At 42.2% G+C, this 15,458-nt stretch overlaps 1 protein-coding gene across 3 annotated transcripts in view; it reads right to left on the reverse strand.

The window, feature by feature from the left end:
• Positions 1-202: 202 nt before the first annotated feature.
• The window catches only part of LOC137368949 (proteolipid protein DM beta), a 286,372-nt gene continuing 271,116 nt past the window's right edge, over positions 203-15,458 (reverse strand). For all 3 annotated transcript variants that reach the window (XM_068029315.1, XM_068029316.1, XM_068029314.1), the window contains 2 exons: positions 14,052-14,117; positions 203-2,926 (listed from right to left, as the gene is read on the reverse strand). In XM_068029315.1, coding sequence (XP_067885416.1) covers positions 2,774-2,926; positions 14,052-14,117 — 219 coding nt within the window. In that variant the 3' untranslated portion in view covers positions 203-2,773. The remainder of the gene's footprint in view (positions 2,927-14,051; positions 14,118-15,458) is intronic.

Raw genomic sequence — 15,458 nt, forward strand, 5'->3', positions numbered from 1 at the left:
CTCATCTTAATCAGAAAAATTGTCTCCCTCTCTCTGACACACACATGCACGCACACATGCACGCACACATGTAGCCATTTTAACTACTAGGTTTTAACTGACTAGGTTTCAACAAATCTCACCATCGAGTTGATCAAGAAACTTGCAAAATCTCCACGAAAGGAACAAGTACACAATTTATTTTTATTAATTAAATTGCAAGCACTTTCTTCCTACAGTCAAATAAAAGCCACTGTCAAGCTGTTGGCACATTCATGTACAAAAACATTATTAATTATACAGCCTGCTACAAAGCATTCTTTGTGAAAATACAAAGTCTAGTACCAGAAAGCCAATAGCGTTTAGTTATTACTGAATACAAGACATCATATATGAATCAAAGGACATGGATTAAATTGACACAACCTATAGATATCACACAAAAGGAATCAAACACTACATTAAAATATTGTAAAGAGAGTCGCAGCATAATACTGGCAACATAGGAACCATAATACTGCACACAGTACTGATACAGTAAGACAGCCTAGTGTTAAAATAAAACTTGCTGTCAACTCTTGAGAAACTATCCCCATATCTAGTGTATAACCATGCCACGAATAACAACCACGTCAAAGTTCTTATCTAATACAGAAAACGTTTAGAAATTACCAAATGTTGCATGACTGTTACAGTATAAAGCAGATCTCGACTTCTTTAACTTCATTAGAAATGCACTTACATCAGGAAACAGCTCACCATATTCCACAAGGTCCGAGAGATGGACCAAAAGAAAAACAAACTAGGTTTTTACTTCCAAAAACACCGATGGAGATCTTCTTCAAGCTACAGGGTTTGGGGAGACACCGTACTGCATACAAAGAGCAGTAGCAATAGGCAATACAGAATAAAATTTAACAACCATTTTCTTCCAGTATTGATGGATCACTCTCAATGACGGTTACCGTACAAATTTCACTGGCAGCTTTTGCATTTTCCCTCGTCTAAATATTTAACATCAACTTTTGCCATTAGCGGCCAAATCATGTTCACGATGAAAGATTTCTTCTTTTATTGTCCCCAGTCATGTCAGATACTACATATTTTACATGTGAGACTACTTTCACTCGACAAAGAATGATTGATTAAAATGCCAAAGATTGGCCGTCAGATCCGAAGCGGCTATTTGTTTTCGGAACCGAATTGGGAAACAAAAAGCCCCAAAGCGTTAATCCCCCCCACCTTAGCTAAGAAGTACTCGAGTAAAATTTTCGTGAAACGCGATAGTTAAGAAAAAGGCCTAAACGAAACGGAATGTGAGAGTGTGTGTTTTGTAGCAGTAAGCTCCTATGAAACGGGTTACATTTGCACTGCCTACTGTGAAGTGCATTGGCTGTGAGGAAAACATTCATTATTCAGTGAGAAACTTGTCAGGCCTTCATGTTTCATGAAAATGTCCTCCCTTCCCACAAGATCAAGGCCACTGACAGGCAGCTTTCATGGGGAGAACAGGCAGAATCCAATCGTGCTTAGTAAAAAAAATCCTCAGAATTCTAAGGAATCAAAATGGAAGTAGACTAGTTTAGTCGCCATAAATAACGGGCTCTATCCAGAAGTGAATGAAATGGCAGAATGTGATCGCCAAAATGATGGCAAACCATCCACAATCCCATTTAATCAAAATGGCCTGACTGGAAATACACAGCTGACCCGGCAACATTCAAAAAGAGAAAATACAGGTTAATGTTTCAGGAGTAGACCCTTTTATTTTACTCTTTACCTCCAAAAGCCATGGAATTTCTGGATGCTGGAATTTTCCCGTTCAAGACAAGAGCAGGAAGAGGCACCAACAGAGACATCAACATACTGGAATGAGGTGAGGGAGGGGTCCTGAGTAGGACTGGAACAAAGAATGGTCCGTGAATCCCACGAAAAGGCATGCATAGCTAGGACCCATACGGGTTCCCACAGCGACATCTTTTTAATGGAATTTGACCCATTTTGGCTGCCATATACCAGAGGCCCTGATTATCAATGAGTCTAGTCATTGAAAGCGAAAAGCCTGGCAAAAATTCTTCAATCCCTTGCATTAAAAATGAATATGGAACTGCTTGGTCAATGTAAGTCAGTGACTCTACCGATAATTAGAAAAATTCAGGGTGTAATGTTATTTAAAAAATGAGCATGATTATTAAGTTCAGGAATTCATCAGGTTACAAGTATTTCCAAGGAACATCGTGCATCAGGAAAGCTTAAATAAGGAAAAAAAAGTAGGAAGACTGGAAATGACTGCAGGTGATGAATAATATGAACAGTTATCACGCTGGTATCAAATTCTTCTCCTTTAACCGAAGCGATAACCCATTTGCAAACTCCATTAAAATAGCAGATAGAGGAATTTGATATGAGTGCATTGGCATCAATACAATAAGATCAACCACAGTGATTTCCCAGCTTGAGTTTTCTTCCCTCCCTTTCCCTTGATATATGGTCCCATTTCAAATTTCCTATCAGTAAAAATAAGAGAGGACTGTTTAAAAAAAATACAATTATCAAAGTCTCTTTTTAAAAAAAAAGAAAAGTTTCACAAACCTGATCGAATTGTGTGAATGAAGTGGGAGCTGTGCCCTTACTAAGTGACAAGGCTTTCAGATTTTTCATCACTTTTTAAACAAAAAACACGTGGTCAAGTCGCATAGGAACTTACTGAACCAATAACCAGGGTCATGAGTCAGTTGTTAAGCTTTAGTCAGACACAAAGCAGTGACTGGTGCGAGCGAGGGGGCGGGACCTTTTATGTATAAGCATTTAGCCGCTCTTTCGAGCGGGTGGAGTGGATGTCATGCAGTTCCTGCTCCTCCTTTGATTTGATGTCCTCGTATTTTTGCATCCTGCAGGCGTCTTTCACATAGGCCCAGTTGGCAGACAGCACCATTAAGTAATGAACCTGCAAGACAAAATACATGATGGGGGAACCTTGAGTAACAAGCAAGCTCAGTGGCAGACAATGGTGATCAATAGTGATGTGTACAAAGATGTACACAACTATGTAGATACATACACACATTTATACACGTGCGCGCATACTCACATGTATACACAGACACATGTGCGTGCACATGTATACACAGATGTGCATTCATACACTACCTGCACAGACAAAAATGGTTAAGGGAATTGCAGTGATGACCATTTGAAAATGAAAAGTGCTCAATCATGGCATGTGAAAACAATGCTCCTGAGCCCTGGAATGACTGGCTCAGGCCACTGGTCCTCCTGAGAGTAACCTCGAGGGCATGAACTGGAGACATGGAAAGATAAAGTCAGCAATGAGCTACCAAGTTGTCCTCTAACAGCTCACTCGAGGACTGCATCAGCTGAGATCAGTGGGTTGGGGTGGTTTGGAGGCGTGGTAGAGAAGGATGTAGGGGAGTGGATGGAGACAGGTTGCCTGTTCACCTAGAGAAAAGTGCGGCAGAATTAGGAAATTTAAAAAAGGACATAATAAAAGAATTTAAACAAATATTGAAGGAAAAAGAAAAGGTTCACAAAGCAGACAAGTAACAGTAAGTAAGGAAGGTGAAAGGCCAAAAATAACACAGCCCCTATCAATAGGTTCAATGAATAGAAACAAGGATTTATAAAAACGCGTCATCCATTTTATATAAAGTGTAATTATACCAAGCTTTGCAATATAAACTTAACATACCAAATATTCGATGTAATCGAATTCTCAGTGCGCTTCATGAATGACCGATACGTATTCTAACTTCTCTTTTCATTAATCGTGTGTCTATTTCCGAATTCTCTAATCCCTGATGATAACTCAAGTTCTACACATGACTATTTACATATAATGATTACTGAACTTTGAACTGTGATCACCAGCAGTGATGCCTGAGATTTAAACACCTGTCAGACAGGCTGGGAATGTGAGGATTGAGTGAGTAGAGGTCGAATATTTCAACCATTACTGTTGTAAAAACAGGCCTATTCTCAGCTGTGCGTCGAGCCTCGCCAGTTGCCTTCTGTTTGGAAGCCTCAGAGCAACAGTGGATTGGGACTTGTTGAGGCCTACTTGTTGACAATGGTCCCAACAGCAAACATCAGTTTGTAATCTGAATTAGGTACAACGACAACGGGGAAACACTAGGATGTGTTTTTAGCCTTCCTAGTAGAAATGAGGCTGTATTGCCTTGAAAATGTTGGGCAATGACCTACCCCCATCATCATAGCCTTGGATGACATGATGCGACCCGAGTCAACTGGTAGATCCACTTACAACACTAATCAGGATGCAATGGCTCATGTAGGACCCTGACTGCCAATTTTGGACTGAGCGGGAGCAGCACTGCGCACCCCAACCCCATGCCCGCACGCTCCGACCACTGACACATGGCGGTCTAGCTGAAGAAGGATCCCAAAGTGGATTTAATCTTACATTTTGTGAGGTCAGGAAGAGGAAGAATGCTCCCCCCATAGGCTCCACAAAGCCAGCATGGGTATGCTGTCAGTCCAACAATCCCCCCATCTTTAGATCACGCTAAGGAACCTACCTACCTTCTTTCATGCCAGAACCACTTCCCGTTTTCCCATTGTGCCTCACTGGCCTGAGGCAAATGAGGTCTGGCCCTCAACACGGACCCAGCCTCCTGGCCTGACCACCAGTCAGCCAATGACGTGGATTCTGCTTGGGGATGAGTGGTGCGGTAATGGTAGACGGAAACTCACCCCATTTTCTTAATGAAAAGTCAATGGTGTAAAATATTAATGGCTTCAATAAAACAATTAACTTCATGCTAAGGCTTGATCACCATCAAGCCTTGACAGCTGAGGACAGTCTGATGGGAAATCTACTGGTTGCTGTTAAAACTTGCTGAACGAGAGCATTCTGTAGTCATTGTGTTTCCCTAGACAGTGCTGTCAAATTGAACAAAGCTGCTTCATGATCATGTTCAGAGATGAAACATCTGTGTTTGAAATGAGGGAACAGGTCTTGAGCCTTGAGAATTAATGAGGTTTGATAAGACTCTAACAACTAACAATAGCTGGTGGGCTAAAGACATAAATTCATTTGGAAGAATGCCAACAGAGCCAAGTCCATCTAAGCATCAGAGGTTAAGGAACCATTCCCCAACTGATGGAAATTAACTGGAGTAAGTTGAAAGAAGATTGACACTGCCAGGGCGGGCTTTTTCAAACAAGGGGATCAGTATGATAGGGTATTTTTGGCCTAAAATAAATACTAATTAGACTATAAGCCTCTGTCAGTATACTATCTTTTCTCTCCCTAGAATTAATGTATAAAAGATACTGTTAAAGAAACCTTGTTGTTGCAACTACAGGGAAGGAGTGACTTGGTCAGTCAATGGAGAACTCCAATCAACAGGGAGTTAACCACTCTCATGTGATTGTAGGTTAGTCGCTTCCTTCATATTTGAAACAATTAAATGATCATCCATAGTAGAGTATAGGTTCCTATTTCATGTTTTAAGTGAATCGAATAAAGTTGGATAATTAACTCAGAAGTTTGCGTGCACTCTATTATTCCTGTCATTCTCATGTCTGAACCAGAATAAGTTGACTAAAGAAGGTCTACAATGGTACACTTAGAGCTACATTTTAGAAAGTCGTGGCTTGTGGCATAAGTTTCAGTGAGAATGGCCAATCTCAGAGGTTAAAGTTTGCCCAAAATAAGACACTTGCTGGAAATAATATAAAATTCATCAGTGCAGCAGTTTTGTTGAGGAGTCAATTTTCAGATTGCCGCATTTTAATATGATTTAATGAATCCAATCTCCCAATAAGTCATGCTGATTTTACCCACTGTTAATGTACATGGCTTTTGAACAGCTTACTCCACTCTGGAGCTGAATACTGACAGCAATGTTCAGCCATTTCAGAGCATGGTTAGGCAGCAACTATGTAGGGGAGGGAAGGTGTGGTGGGTGGGTGTGATGATGGAGTGCCCACCACCTTGTTGACACCGTGCAATTATCTCAGCAGCGGGGAAGGTCGAGGACAGCCTTCCCAACCAGAGGCTAACTGAGGCTCATAAGTGGTCAATTAATAGCCTCTTCCCACTGCTGCTGACATTCTACTCGTCCAACGCATGGGGAGACCACCGAGTAAAAGCTGGCAGCCTCCCTGGGGACTTGGGGGTGCCTCCTTGATCGGGCACCCTGTGGCCCACAGAGGGCTCACTAGTGGCAAGGGCTGCCCCCACAGGAAAAAGGCCCCCCGCCCTCATCAACGACCCCACCACACCACCCCTTCATCGGGCCCTGCCCAATCACACTCACGTGTTCCAGGATGGTGCCAAGCAGTTAGTTGACTAATGGGCACAGAATCGGATCGGGGCACCAGAAACTGACAAGGCGGACTTGCCCCCGGCTTTCTGGCCCACCGTCAGGGCTGTCACTGCCCCAGATCTCTCGAATACCTGTCCACTAACATAACCACTACATTACTGTACCACATTACCTTTCTCGTCTTCATTTAAGAGTACAGTTCACTTATCATTAAGACAATGGGGTCACCTGTCAGACAGAGGGGAACCTGGACGAATGGTGAGCTCAAGGTGCTGGTACAGGCATGGTGGGCTGAATGACCATTTTCTGTGCTTTATCATTCTTTTATTTTATTTATTTACTTAGAGATACAGCACTGAAACAGGCCCTTCAGCCCACCAAGTCTGTGCCGACCATCAACCACCCATTTATACGAATCCTACATTTATCCCATATTCCTACCACATCCCCACCTTCCCTCAATTCCCCTACCACCTACCTATACTAGCGGCAATTTATAATGGCCAATTTACCTATCAACCTGCAAGTCTTTGATTCTATAATTCATATGCTCATGAAATCACATCCGCTTTTATATATATATATTTATAAATCCCATTGCAATGTACATTTTTAATACTGTGACTTATTGTCACTGGAAATATTAAAATACCAACAGATTAATAAGTGTCATGGGATGAGAGTAAGGCAGGGAATATTACATTCTGTTGTTACAACCAATGGAATCTTCCAAAAACAGTTATTTCCAGGCAATGTTGATGACCAGTCTGGGTAGGCTGGGCCCCAGTGAGGCAGGGTGGTGGGGTCGGTTGACGCGGGGGATCGAGCTCCAGTGGCGGGCAGCTTGTGTTATGGCAGGCGGGGAGCTCATCGGCTGATTGGATTAAAACTGGAATATATGAATGGCGGCGGCGAGTCCCTTAAGTGGCAATTAAATCAAAGACCTTAATTCGCCTGGGGCGGGCGGGTCTTTTTTCACCTATGTCGCTGCTTGTAAAATTGCAGCTTGGGCGGGAAAGCGACAGGAACGGCACCCCCTGCTTCCCACTCAATTTTACGTCACCCCCCCCCCCACCCCCCGCCAACCCTCCCACCTCCAGCCCGCTCCCGCGGGGGAGGGGCGTACAATTCCGGCCTATGACTATGAAGTCAGATCAGCTTCTCGCAGATGCAGCTTCACTAATGCGAGTGATCACTAGGGGGCAGAGTTGTTCACTGGCTCCTTCCAATTGTTCTCGGTTCTACTGACATGCTAAAACTAAACTGCAGAACAAACCTAGCAACTTGGAATTTTAAAATTATTTTTACTACCGATAATACACTCTATACTACACTATGCTCCATTTTGAAAAATTAAGCAGGATATAGAAAGCTAAAGATATTTTGGCAAAAATGTAGATAGGAGTTTATGAAGCAATGGTTATCCCCTTATTATTATACAGATCTGAGTGTTGGAACATGAGAAAAAGTCGACCAGCAAAGGTACTAACAGCAGAGATAAGTTGGTTGAGAGGAATATTGGGAATATCCAGGAATCAAGAGTGATATAACATGGAAAAAATGAAAGACTTGCATTTAAGTAGCACCTTTCATGACGTCAGGGCATCCCAAAGCGCTTTACAGCTAATCCAGTACCTTTGAAGTGTAGTCACTGTTGTAACGTAGGAAATAAGGCAGCCAATTAAGGCATTGTAAGGCCCCACAGACAATAATGTGATAATGACCAGATCATCTGTTTTAGTAATGCTGTTTGAGGACACTGGAGGGAAACCCTCTGGTTTTCTTCGAAAATAGTGGCATGAAGCTATTACATTGTCTGAGAGGTCAGCCTAGATTTGATGCTCAGAACTCTGGAATGAGACTTTGAATGCTACCAACTGAGTCAAGGCTCACATGTCTTGGACAAGAAACAATGCTTGTATAGAAAACCCCAAAAATACGAATGCAATGCTTTGGGCTTGTTTTGAGAATGGAACCAGCTAGAACACCTGTCATGGCCCTGCACACAAAGGTATGTGGAACAGGAGCTGATGAAGGCCAAGGAAGCACTGGACAGACAATGTCAAGAGAGACTTGTCACAGACAGAGGACCAGGTGACTGATGGTCAGGTTAGTTCAGAATCAAAGGAATTAATTCTCTCAGGAAATTATTGCTGCAGATCTGCCACAGGGGTATTTGGCAATATTAGGGGAAAATAGTGATAATTATTTCATGCACACTGTATCACTCACTCCCTGTGCAGCTTATAGTCTAGCAAGATATTTTCAGCCTGATGGCTTTGGCTATTCTGTGAGTGCTGAAAAGCAGAAAGCAGGTTGTGTAGGCCTGCAGCGTTAAGCAGAAATGATACTCACTAAAGCATTTCTGGGACCTTGGAGCGAAGTGCTGGTACATTCATGTACATGGCCCTTGCTCTTTAGTTACACTTTATTAGGGTGGATTTTAGTTCAGTCGGACAGCTGGTTTGATATAAAGATGCCTTTAATCCAGTGGATTTAGTATTTAGAGGGATTGCCTGTTTACAGCTTTGTTCAGTAGTTTGAGCAGGCCGATAACCTTTGTTACAGCAGATTTGTATGTCAAAGCCAAAAGAAGACTGGCCTGTTTTTTTGTGTGTGTGGAAACAGATGGATAACAAGGTCAGATAAGGAACAGTTCTTGTTCAGATGTTTCAAAGGCAAAGAGCCAGAAGCACTGTTTACAGCACCCGTTATCTAACTTGGCTGTGGATGTTTATTTTGTGGCAGGAATAAATGCCCACCTTTATTCATTAGGTTGATTCTCTCCTAGCCTTTGGTGGAGCGATAAAAATCGGGGTGTTCAAGATGCCAGAATTGGGGGAGTGTAGAGATCTCAGAGGATTGCAGGGCTGGAGGAAATTACAGAGATAGGGAGGGGCCAGGCCTTAAATATTTTTTTTCCCTTCTCTCCCCACAATCAACTTTCTTCCTTGTTCTCCTGAAGGTCATGGTTCCTTCCAGGAGTACAGATCCTCACTGAAGTGACCACTATTCATATATACACCTTGAGGATGAGTGTCACAGGCTATTGCACCATAGGTGCTCTCACAGTTGAGCATGACCCCGTCCTCACTTAGGTTCTTCTGGGAGGTTTTTGCAGGCTGGCAATCAAGAGCAGGAACCCTGGCCAGCTACTCTTTTCCCTGACAGAGGGGCTGCTGAGGTCAATTGTAATGGTACCGTGGATTCAAACAGCAAACTAGAGATCAAACTTCAATCTTTCAAGTCTGTATATTTCAGCTATTCACTGGACCATTGGGGAAGCCATAGCATAAGTCATAGAATTATACAAAGAGAGGGAGGCCATTCAGCCCATTGATCTTGTGGCAGCTGCTTGAAAGAGCTATTCAATTAGCTCCACTCCCTAGGCACTTGGTCCATAGCCCTGAAAATGATTCCTTTCCAAGTATACATCGAATTCCCTTCTGATAGTTATGATTGAATCTGATTGTACCATCCTTCAGGCAGTGCTTTCCAGATTATAACAACGTGTGCAAAATATTTCCTCTCATCTGGCCTCTGGTTCTTCCAATTAACTTAAATCTGTGCCCTGTGGTGACTGACCCACCCACCAGTGTAAAGTTTCTCCTTATTTACTGTAACAATACCCTTCATAACTTTGAGTGCCTCTATTAAATCTCCCTTTAACCTGCTCTGCTCTAAGGAAAACAATCCCACCTTCCTGTCTCTCCACGTAACCAAAGTCCCCAATCCTTGGTATCATTCTGGTAAACCTCTACCCCGTACTCTCTCAATCAAGGTGGATGCAAGACATAAAATGACACAGGTTAAGAAGACACTGATGAAAATGGAGGAAGCTGTTAAACTGGGCAAAGGTCTTAATGCCAGAGTAGGAAATTACTCCTGGTGATATTGGTGGATGAACCCTTAACACACTAGTATGACATTCCTCTGACTGCTATTGTGACAGAAATGTTATAATTAGCGACTAGATGCCTCTATGTAACTGTGGGCAGAGGGATGTTGTGCAAACACAATAACAGCCACAGTAATTTCTAGACTTGGGTATAATTCTCTGCTATTATATCTTCTAAGAGCCCAACGCAATTAATATTCATTCAAGATGTTTCATCCCATACCTGCTAAACTGCAAAAATGTATTCAAATATGTGAAGAATAATTATTTGCGAACACTTCATTGGGCACTTTGTGAATGTGACTATGTGTTCTTGAGAACAAGGATTTTTTTGATGCAACACCTTCCCAATATCCCATTAAATGAAGGGTGGCACAGGGTAAGGGACTGAAAATATTACCAGCCTGAGAAAAGAAGCTCAAATCACAAAATGCCAAATGATTTGGTCACGTGTGCACCTGGTGAAGCCGATCGAGTGCCACGGCAACTGGGATCGGGATCAGTGACAGTCTGCACGCACGCCATGGAGTATGATACACAATCTAACCCCATTGTGAAAGCGCCATCTATCTATATAGCGAGCATCTGGCAACAGACAAGATTACTTCATGGATACATTTCCAGACAAATAGCTCTAGCCATGCACGAGCATCGCTGATTATAACCCACATATCTTCTCCGCCAGAAAACCCACAGCACTGAGATTGAAGATATTAAAAAAGAGCACCCTCCGTTCGACTACTGTTAAAATGAGCAGTAGCAACACAACTGCGCTGTAGTTGACAGCGTTGAATGTCGCAGAGTCTCCTGCTTGTCCCAGCTAATTATTATTTTTGCATGCGTTCAAATTCATTTAAATCGGCAATTCTCACACCACTTGATTGGAGGATCATTGAATCACAGAATCAAGCAACACAGTAGTCAGCCTTTCAGCTCATAGTGTCTGTGCCAATTCTTTCAAAGAGTAAATCTCCACTGGACCACCTCCAAGTCTTGATATTCTTGCCAGGATAGTTGACAATTTTCTGTAAAGGTTTACTTTTGTTTATGCAGCTTTTTTAAAATATTCATTCTCAGGATGTGGGCGTTGCTGGAAAGGCCAACATTTATTGGCCATTACTAAATGGCCTTATATAACTTGGAGGCGTGATCATTTCAGTGGTCAAGAAAAAGCCAATCGCCTTGATGTGGGACTGAAGTCAAACATTGGCCAGATCAGGTAAGGTTGCCAGATTTTTGTCTCTTCTTCTCCAAAGGAAATTACTGATCCAGTTGGGTTTTTACAACAATCCACAGCTTCATGGTCATCTTTACTGATAGCAGTACTTTAAATTATTTCCGGCTTATTTTTAAAAGAAAACTAAATTCAAATTCTCAAACTGCCGTGGTGGAATTTGAACTCGCATTCTCTGGATTAGTGGTGCAGGCCTGCTGGATTAGTAGCCCAGTTAACAGCACTGAACCCTGCTCCTTGCCTTGGGGCAAAGTGGAGAGGTCAGCCGAAGGGCTACGCAACCTTGTATAAGAACGCCTGTGGAAACCAGAAGTTGCTATCACAGATGTGACACCTGAAACAGTCTTCAATTCATGTTCTACGACTTCAAAAAAATATGGTGATTATTTTGAGAGATTCTGCTCCCAGCATGAAGCCTCGTGAGATGGGCATACGGGTCGGAGAATCCGACTCGAAAGACTGTGCATCTTTGTTTTTAAGATCAAAGCATTTCAAATAGAATACATCATGCAGAGAGTGCATGAAATGACAGATATATGCAGCGCATGTTTGCAAGAGTACAGGGGGACTTTTCTAAGAAATTTATGGGCCTCAAGGGGATCCATTGGATTGAAATTCCTTTCTGTGCTGTTCAGGGGTTAGCTATTCTGTGAGAAAAATGCACAAACGGATTTGCCGTGATTGGGCTCTGCTAAAACATTTCAATGCATTCTTTTAATTCAAAGAAATTGTGACAGATGTTTTTTGTTTAAAGATCCTCCAACGTCTGTTTGCTTTACACAATAGGTTTCAGTTAATAACTGCACAGCACAACCTAACAGCATTGTTGGTGTACTTACACCCCAAGGAGTGCAGCGGTTCAAGAAGGCAGCTCACAACCACCTTCTCGAGGACAATTAGGGATGGGCAATAAATGCTGGCATAGCCTGCGACGCCCACATCTCCTGAATGAATAGATAAAAAAAAAATCTTAAAGTTGTATATTGGTCCTGGTTTCTCTAGTCTCCCACTATACCAATACTTAAATTCCAAAATCAAGATCCATGTTCAGGCTCCACTGTGCTGCACGAACAGCAATAGGTCATTGACCTGAAGAGTTCATCCTGTGTAGCTATCTCTAGAGATGGTGCCTGACCTGCTGAGGGCATCTGGCATTTTCTGTTTTTATTCCACATGTCAGAGAGGGCTGAGGCATGAAAAATGAATGAGTGATTTTGCAGCTTCTATAACTCATTTAATTTTAGCCTGCGATATTGCTTTATTTCCCTATAAACCACTGCTCCTGACAAATGCCCGTTATGTACTGAATCATGAGACAGGCCAATATAATATACTAGTGATACTATGACGGTGGGAGGAATTACCAGGACAGCTGAGTTATCGGGCAGCCTTGCTCAAGGGGATATTCACCATTGTGCACTGATGGCCACAATACAAAGATCTGGAGTTTGCTCCTTGGCCCTAATGCAGAAATTGCAGACAAATTTTCAGCTGTTTTTCCAGCGTCAAGTTACACTCAGTACCCTCCAAATCCCATTAGAATATGCCAGAACTTAAAATGGGCATAAACCAACCTAAACAGTCAGGGCCCAAGGAAATATCAAATACACAGCATTTTCCTCAAAAATTTAAAGTTTCATCTCACATCATCATCATTCATGGACAGCAGACACTGCATGTTTAAAGAACCTGGAACCGATGAAACTTTTCAATTTTTAATATAACTTACACTTACGCCATAAAAATGCATTCAAAGTAAAAGGAACTACAGAGCAGGTTTTGGTGAGGATTTCTTTTTAAGAAGTACTCAAAGAAGTTGCAATTAGAAGGGGAAAAATGACTTTGTTTCTTGCTGCACCTGTAACTCTGTTTGCAATGTTAAGAGCCCTCTCAGAATGAGTGGGATTGGAGGACATTCGTGTTTGCGAGTCAGGGTGTGGTCAGTTTTGTGGACGTGGCTTCATTTGGCTGGAATGGTGGGATGGACGGAGGTGAAAGATCGAGGAGACTTGGGCACATCATAGTTACATATGTTAACTCAGCCCTGCCCGTGACTCCTCACTCTTTCAAGCCACATAATTGGTTTCCGCCCAGATTACGTGTGCACCTGGGTGTAAATGCAAAGAAATCTCCAGGCCTGTGTGGCTTCTAAATGGAGAAATTCCCTCCAGAAATTGTTTCCTTTAACTCCTAGCTGTACTCAGGTAAAATGTAATTACAGCATATATAGAACTCCAGCTTTGAGTCATGCTGTTATCAAATTACTGACTGAATGAAGCTCCAACCGCTACTGCTGAGATTGTCTTCTGCGACAGAGAATCAATCATCACATAGTTGAGGTCAATAAGTTTATCTTGCAGTCGAAAAGCCATCCCATATCATAGAACAACCCATCATTTTCACTGCAGTTGTAAATCTGGTTACTGGAGATTTACATCTGCCTCCATTAGAAAATAAATACAGTTATTTAGAAATTTCTTATTGATTGAACTTCATTGTCACTTGAAGTTGTGCACATTTTATGGGATAACATGGCACTAATGAGGTGAACTAACTTCTTCATTGTATCCATTAATATGCAGGTCATGCCTCATCTTAAGTCTTACAATGGGCTTCGTTTTGTACTCACCATAGCAATGACTGCGGCACCTGCTCCAGCTAGGGCCACAATGAACAAATGGAATGTCATGTTCAGCTAGGAGGTAGAGCAGAAAAAAATAAATGTTATTTGACGTCCGTGCTGCAAATAGTCAGGAAATCGAAAATTCTGTGAAAACACAGCCGGATTGAAACTCAGCTCTGCGAAACTTGCCGCTCATCGATCTAACTGCTCAGTTTGCTTCATTAAATAAGTCAGTCAAATAGCGAGTGGAGGGGGGTTTTGTACAAACACACTTAACCAAATTAGCTACCACTTTGATCTGTAGGATTTCAACACCAATGTGCCCATATGGCCTCTTACTTTATTTTTAGTCAAAACATATTTGAAATATTCTAAACAAAAATTCTGTCCCTTTTCTGTAGAACTTAATGGTGCATCACCACAACCTGAATACGAGCTTCCACCAAGCACCAATGTTAATTCTCCAGTCAGTGTCTGACCTAACTCCAGTGTCATGCTAATGAGAAGTGCGACAATGAAAAAATACAAACTCAACTGAAGGGTTATAAAAATGGACCTTTCTTTTTTCTAAAATTGAAGAAAGCTGCAAAAGATGGCCACATGTGTATTTGAATATTGCCACACTGTTTAGAACAAAGGATGCCTAAATAGGTTGACAGGTGTCAATTACACCCATCCTGAAATATTCCTAAATTGAATGGGTTCTACTGAAACAAAGAAGATACGAAGTGGAAACATCATAACCGGATTATTCTCACGCTGGGCCATGGTGTGATCACCATGAGGGAGAGAACAAAGTGTCTCCTACCTGAATGATGTGACAAACTTTTTAACTTAAAAAGGTAGCCCTTGAGGGAGAGAGAGAGAGAGAGAGAGAGATCCAGAAAGAAGCTTCACCAAAAAGCTGTCAGCTAAGAGCAGGGAAAAGTGCAGCAAGCCAGAAGGAAGGTGCCCTGCTGCAAATTCCACACAATTCAATGATCCTCTGTCTTCAAACTGAACTTTCAACCAAGAGAGAAATCTACAAACACCTCAGGCCTGCAACCAACGAGAAATTGACCGCTGAGAGAATTCAAGTGGGAGAGACTAAAACTAGGGGGCACAGTTTAAAAATAAGGGGTCTCCCATTTAAGACAGAGATGAGGAGAAATTTTTTCTCTCAGAGGGTCGTGAGTCTGTGAAACTCTCTTCACCGGAGAACAGTGGAGCCAGGGTCATTGAATGTTTTTCAGTCAGAGGTAGACAGATTCTTGACAAACAAGGGAGTCAAAGGGTATCGGGGATAGGCAGGAAAGTGGAGCTGTGTCCACAAACAGATCAGCCATGATCTTACAGAATGGCGGAGCAGAACCGAGGGCCGAATAGCTTACTCCAGCTCCTAGTTCACATGTTCGTACGTTCAACAGGTTTACC

The sequence above is a fragment of the Heterodontus francisci genome, chromosome 4 (assembly GCF_036365525.1).
Source record: "Heterodontus francisci isolate sHetFra1 chromosome 4, sHetFra1.hap1, whole genome shotgun sequence".
Lineage (NCBI taxonomy): Eukaryota > Metazoa > Chordata > Chondrichthyes > Heterodontiformes > Heterodontidae > Heterodontus > Heterodontus francisci.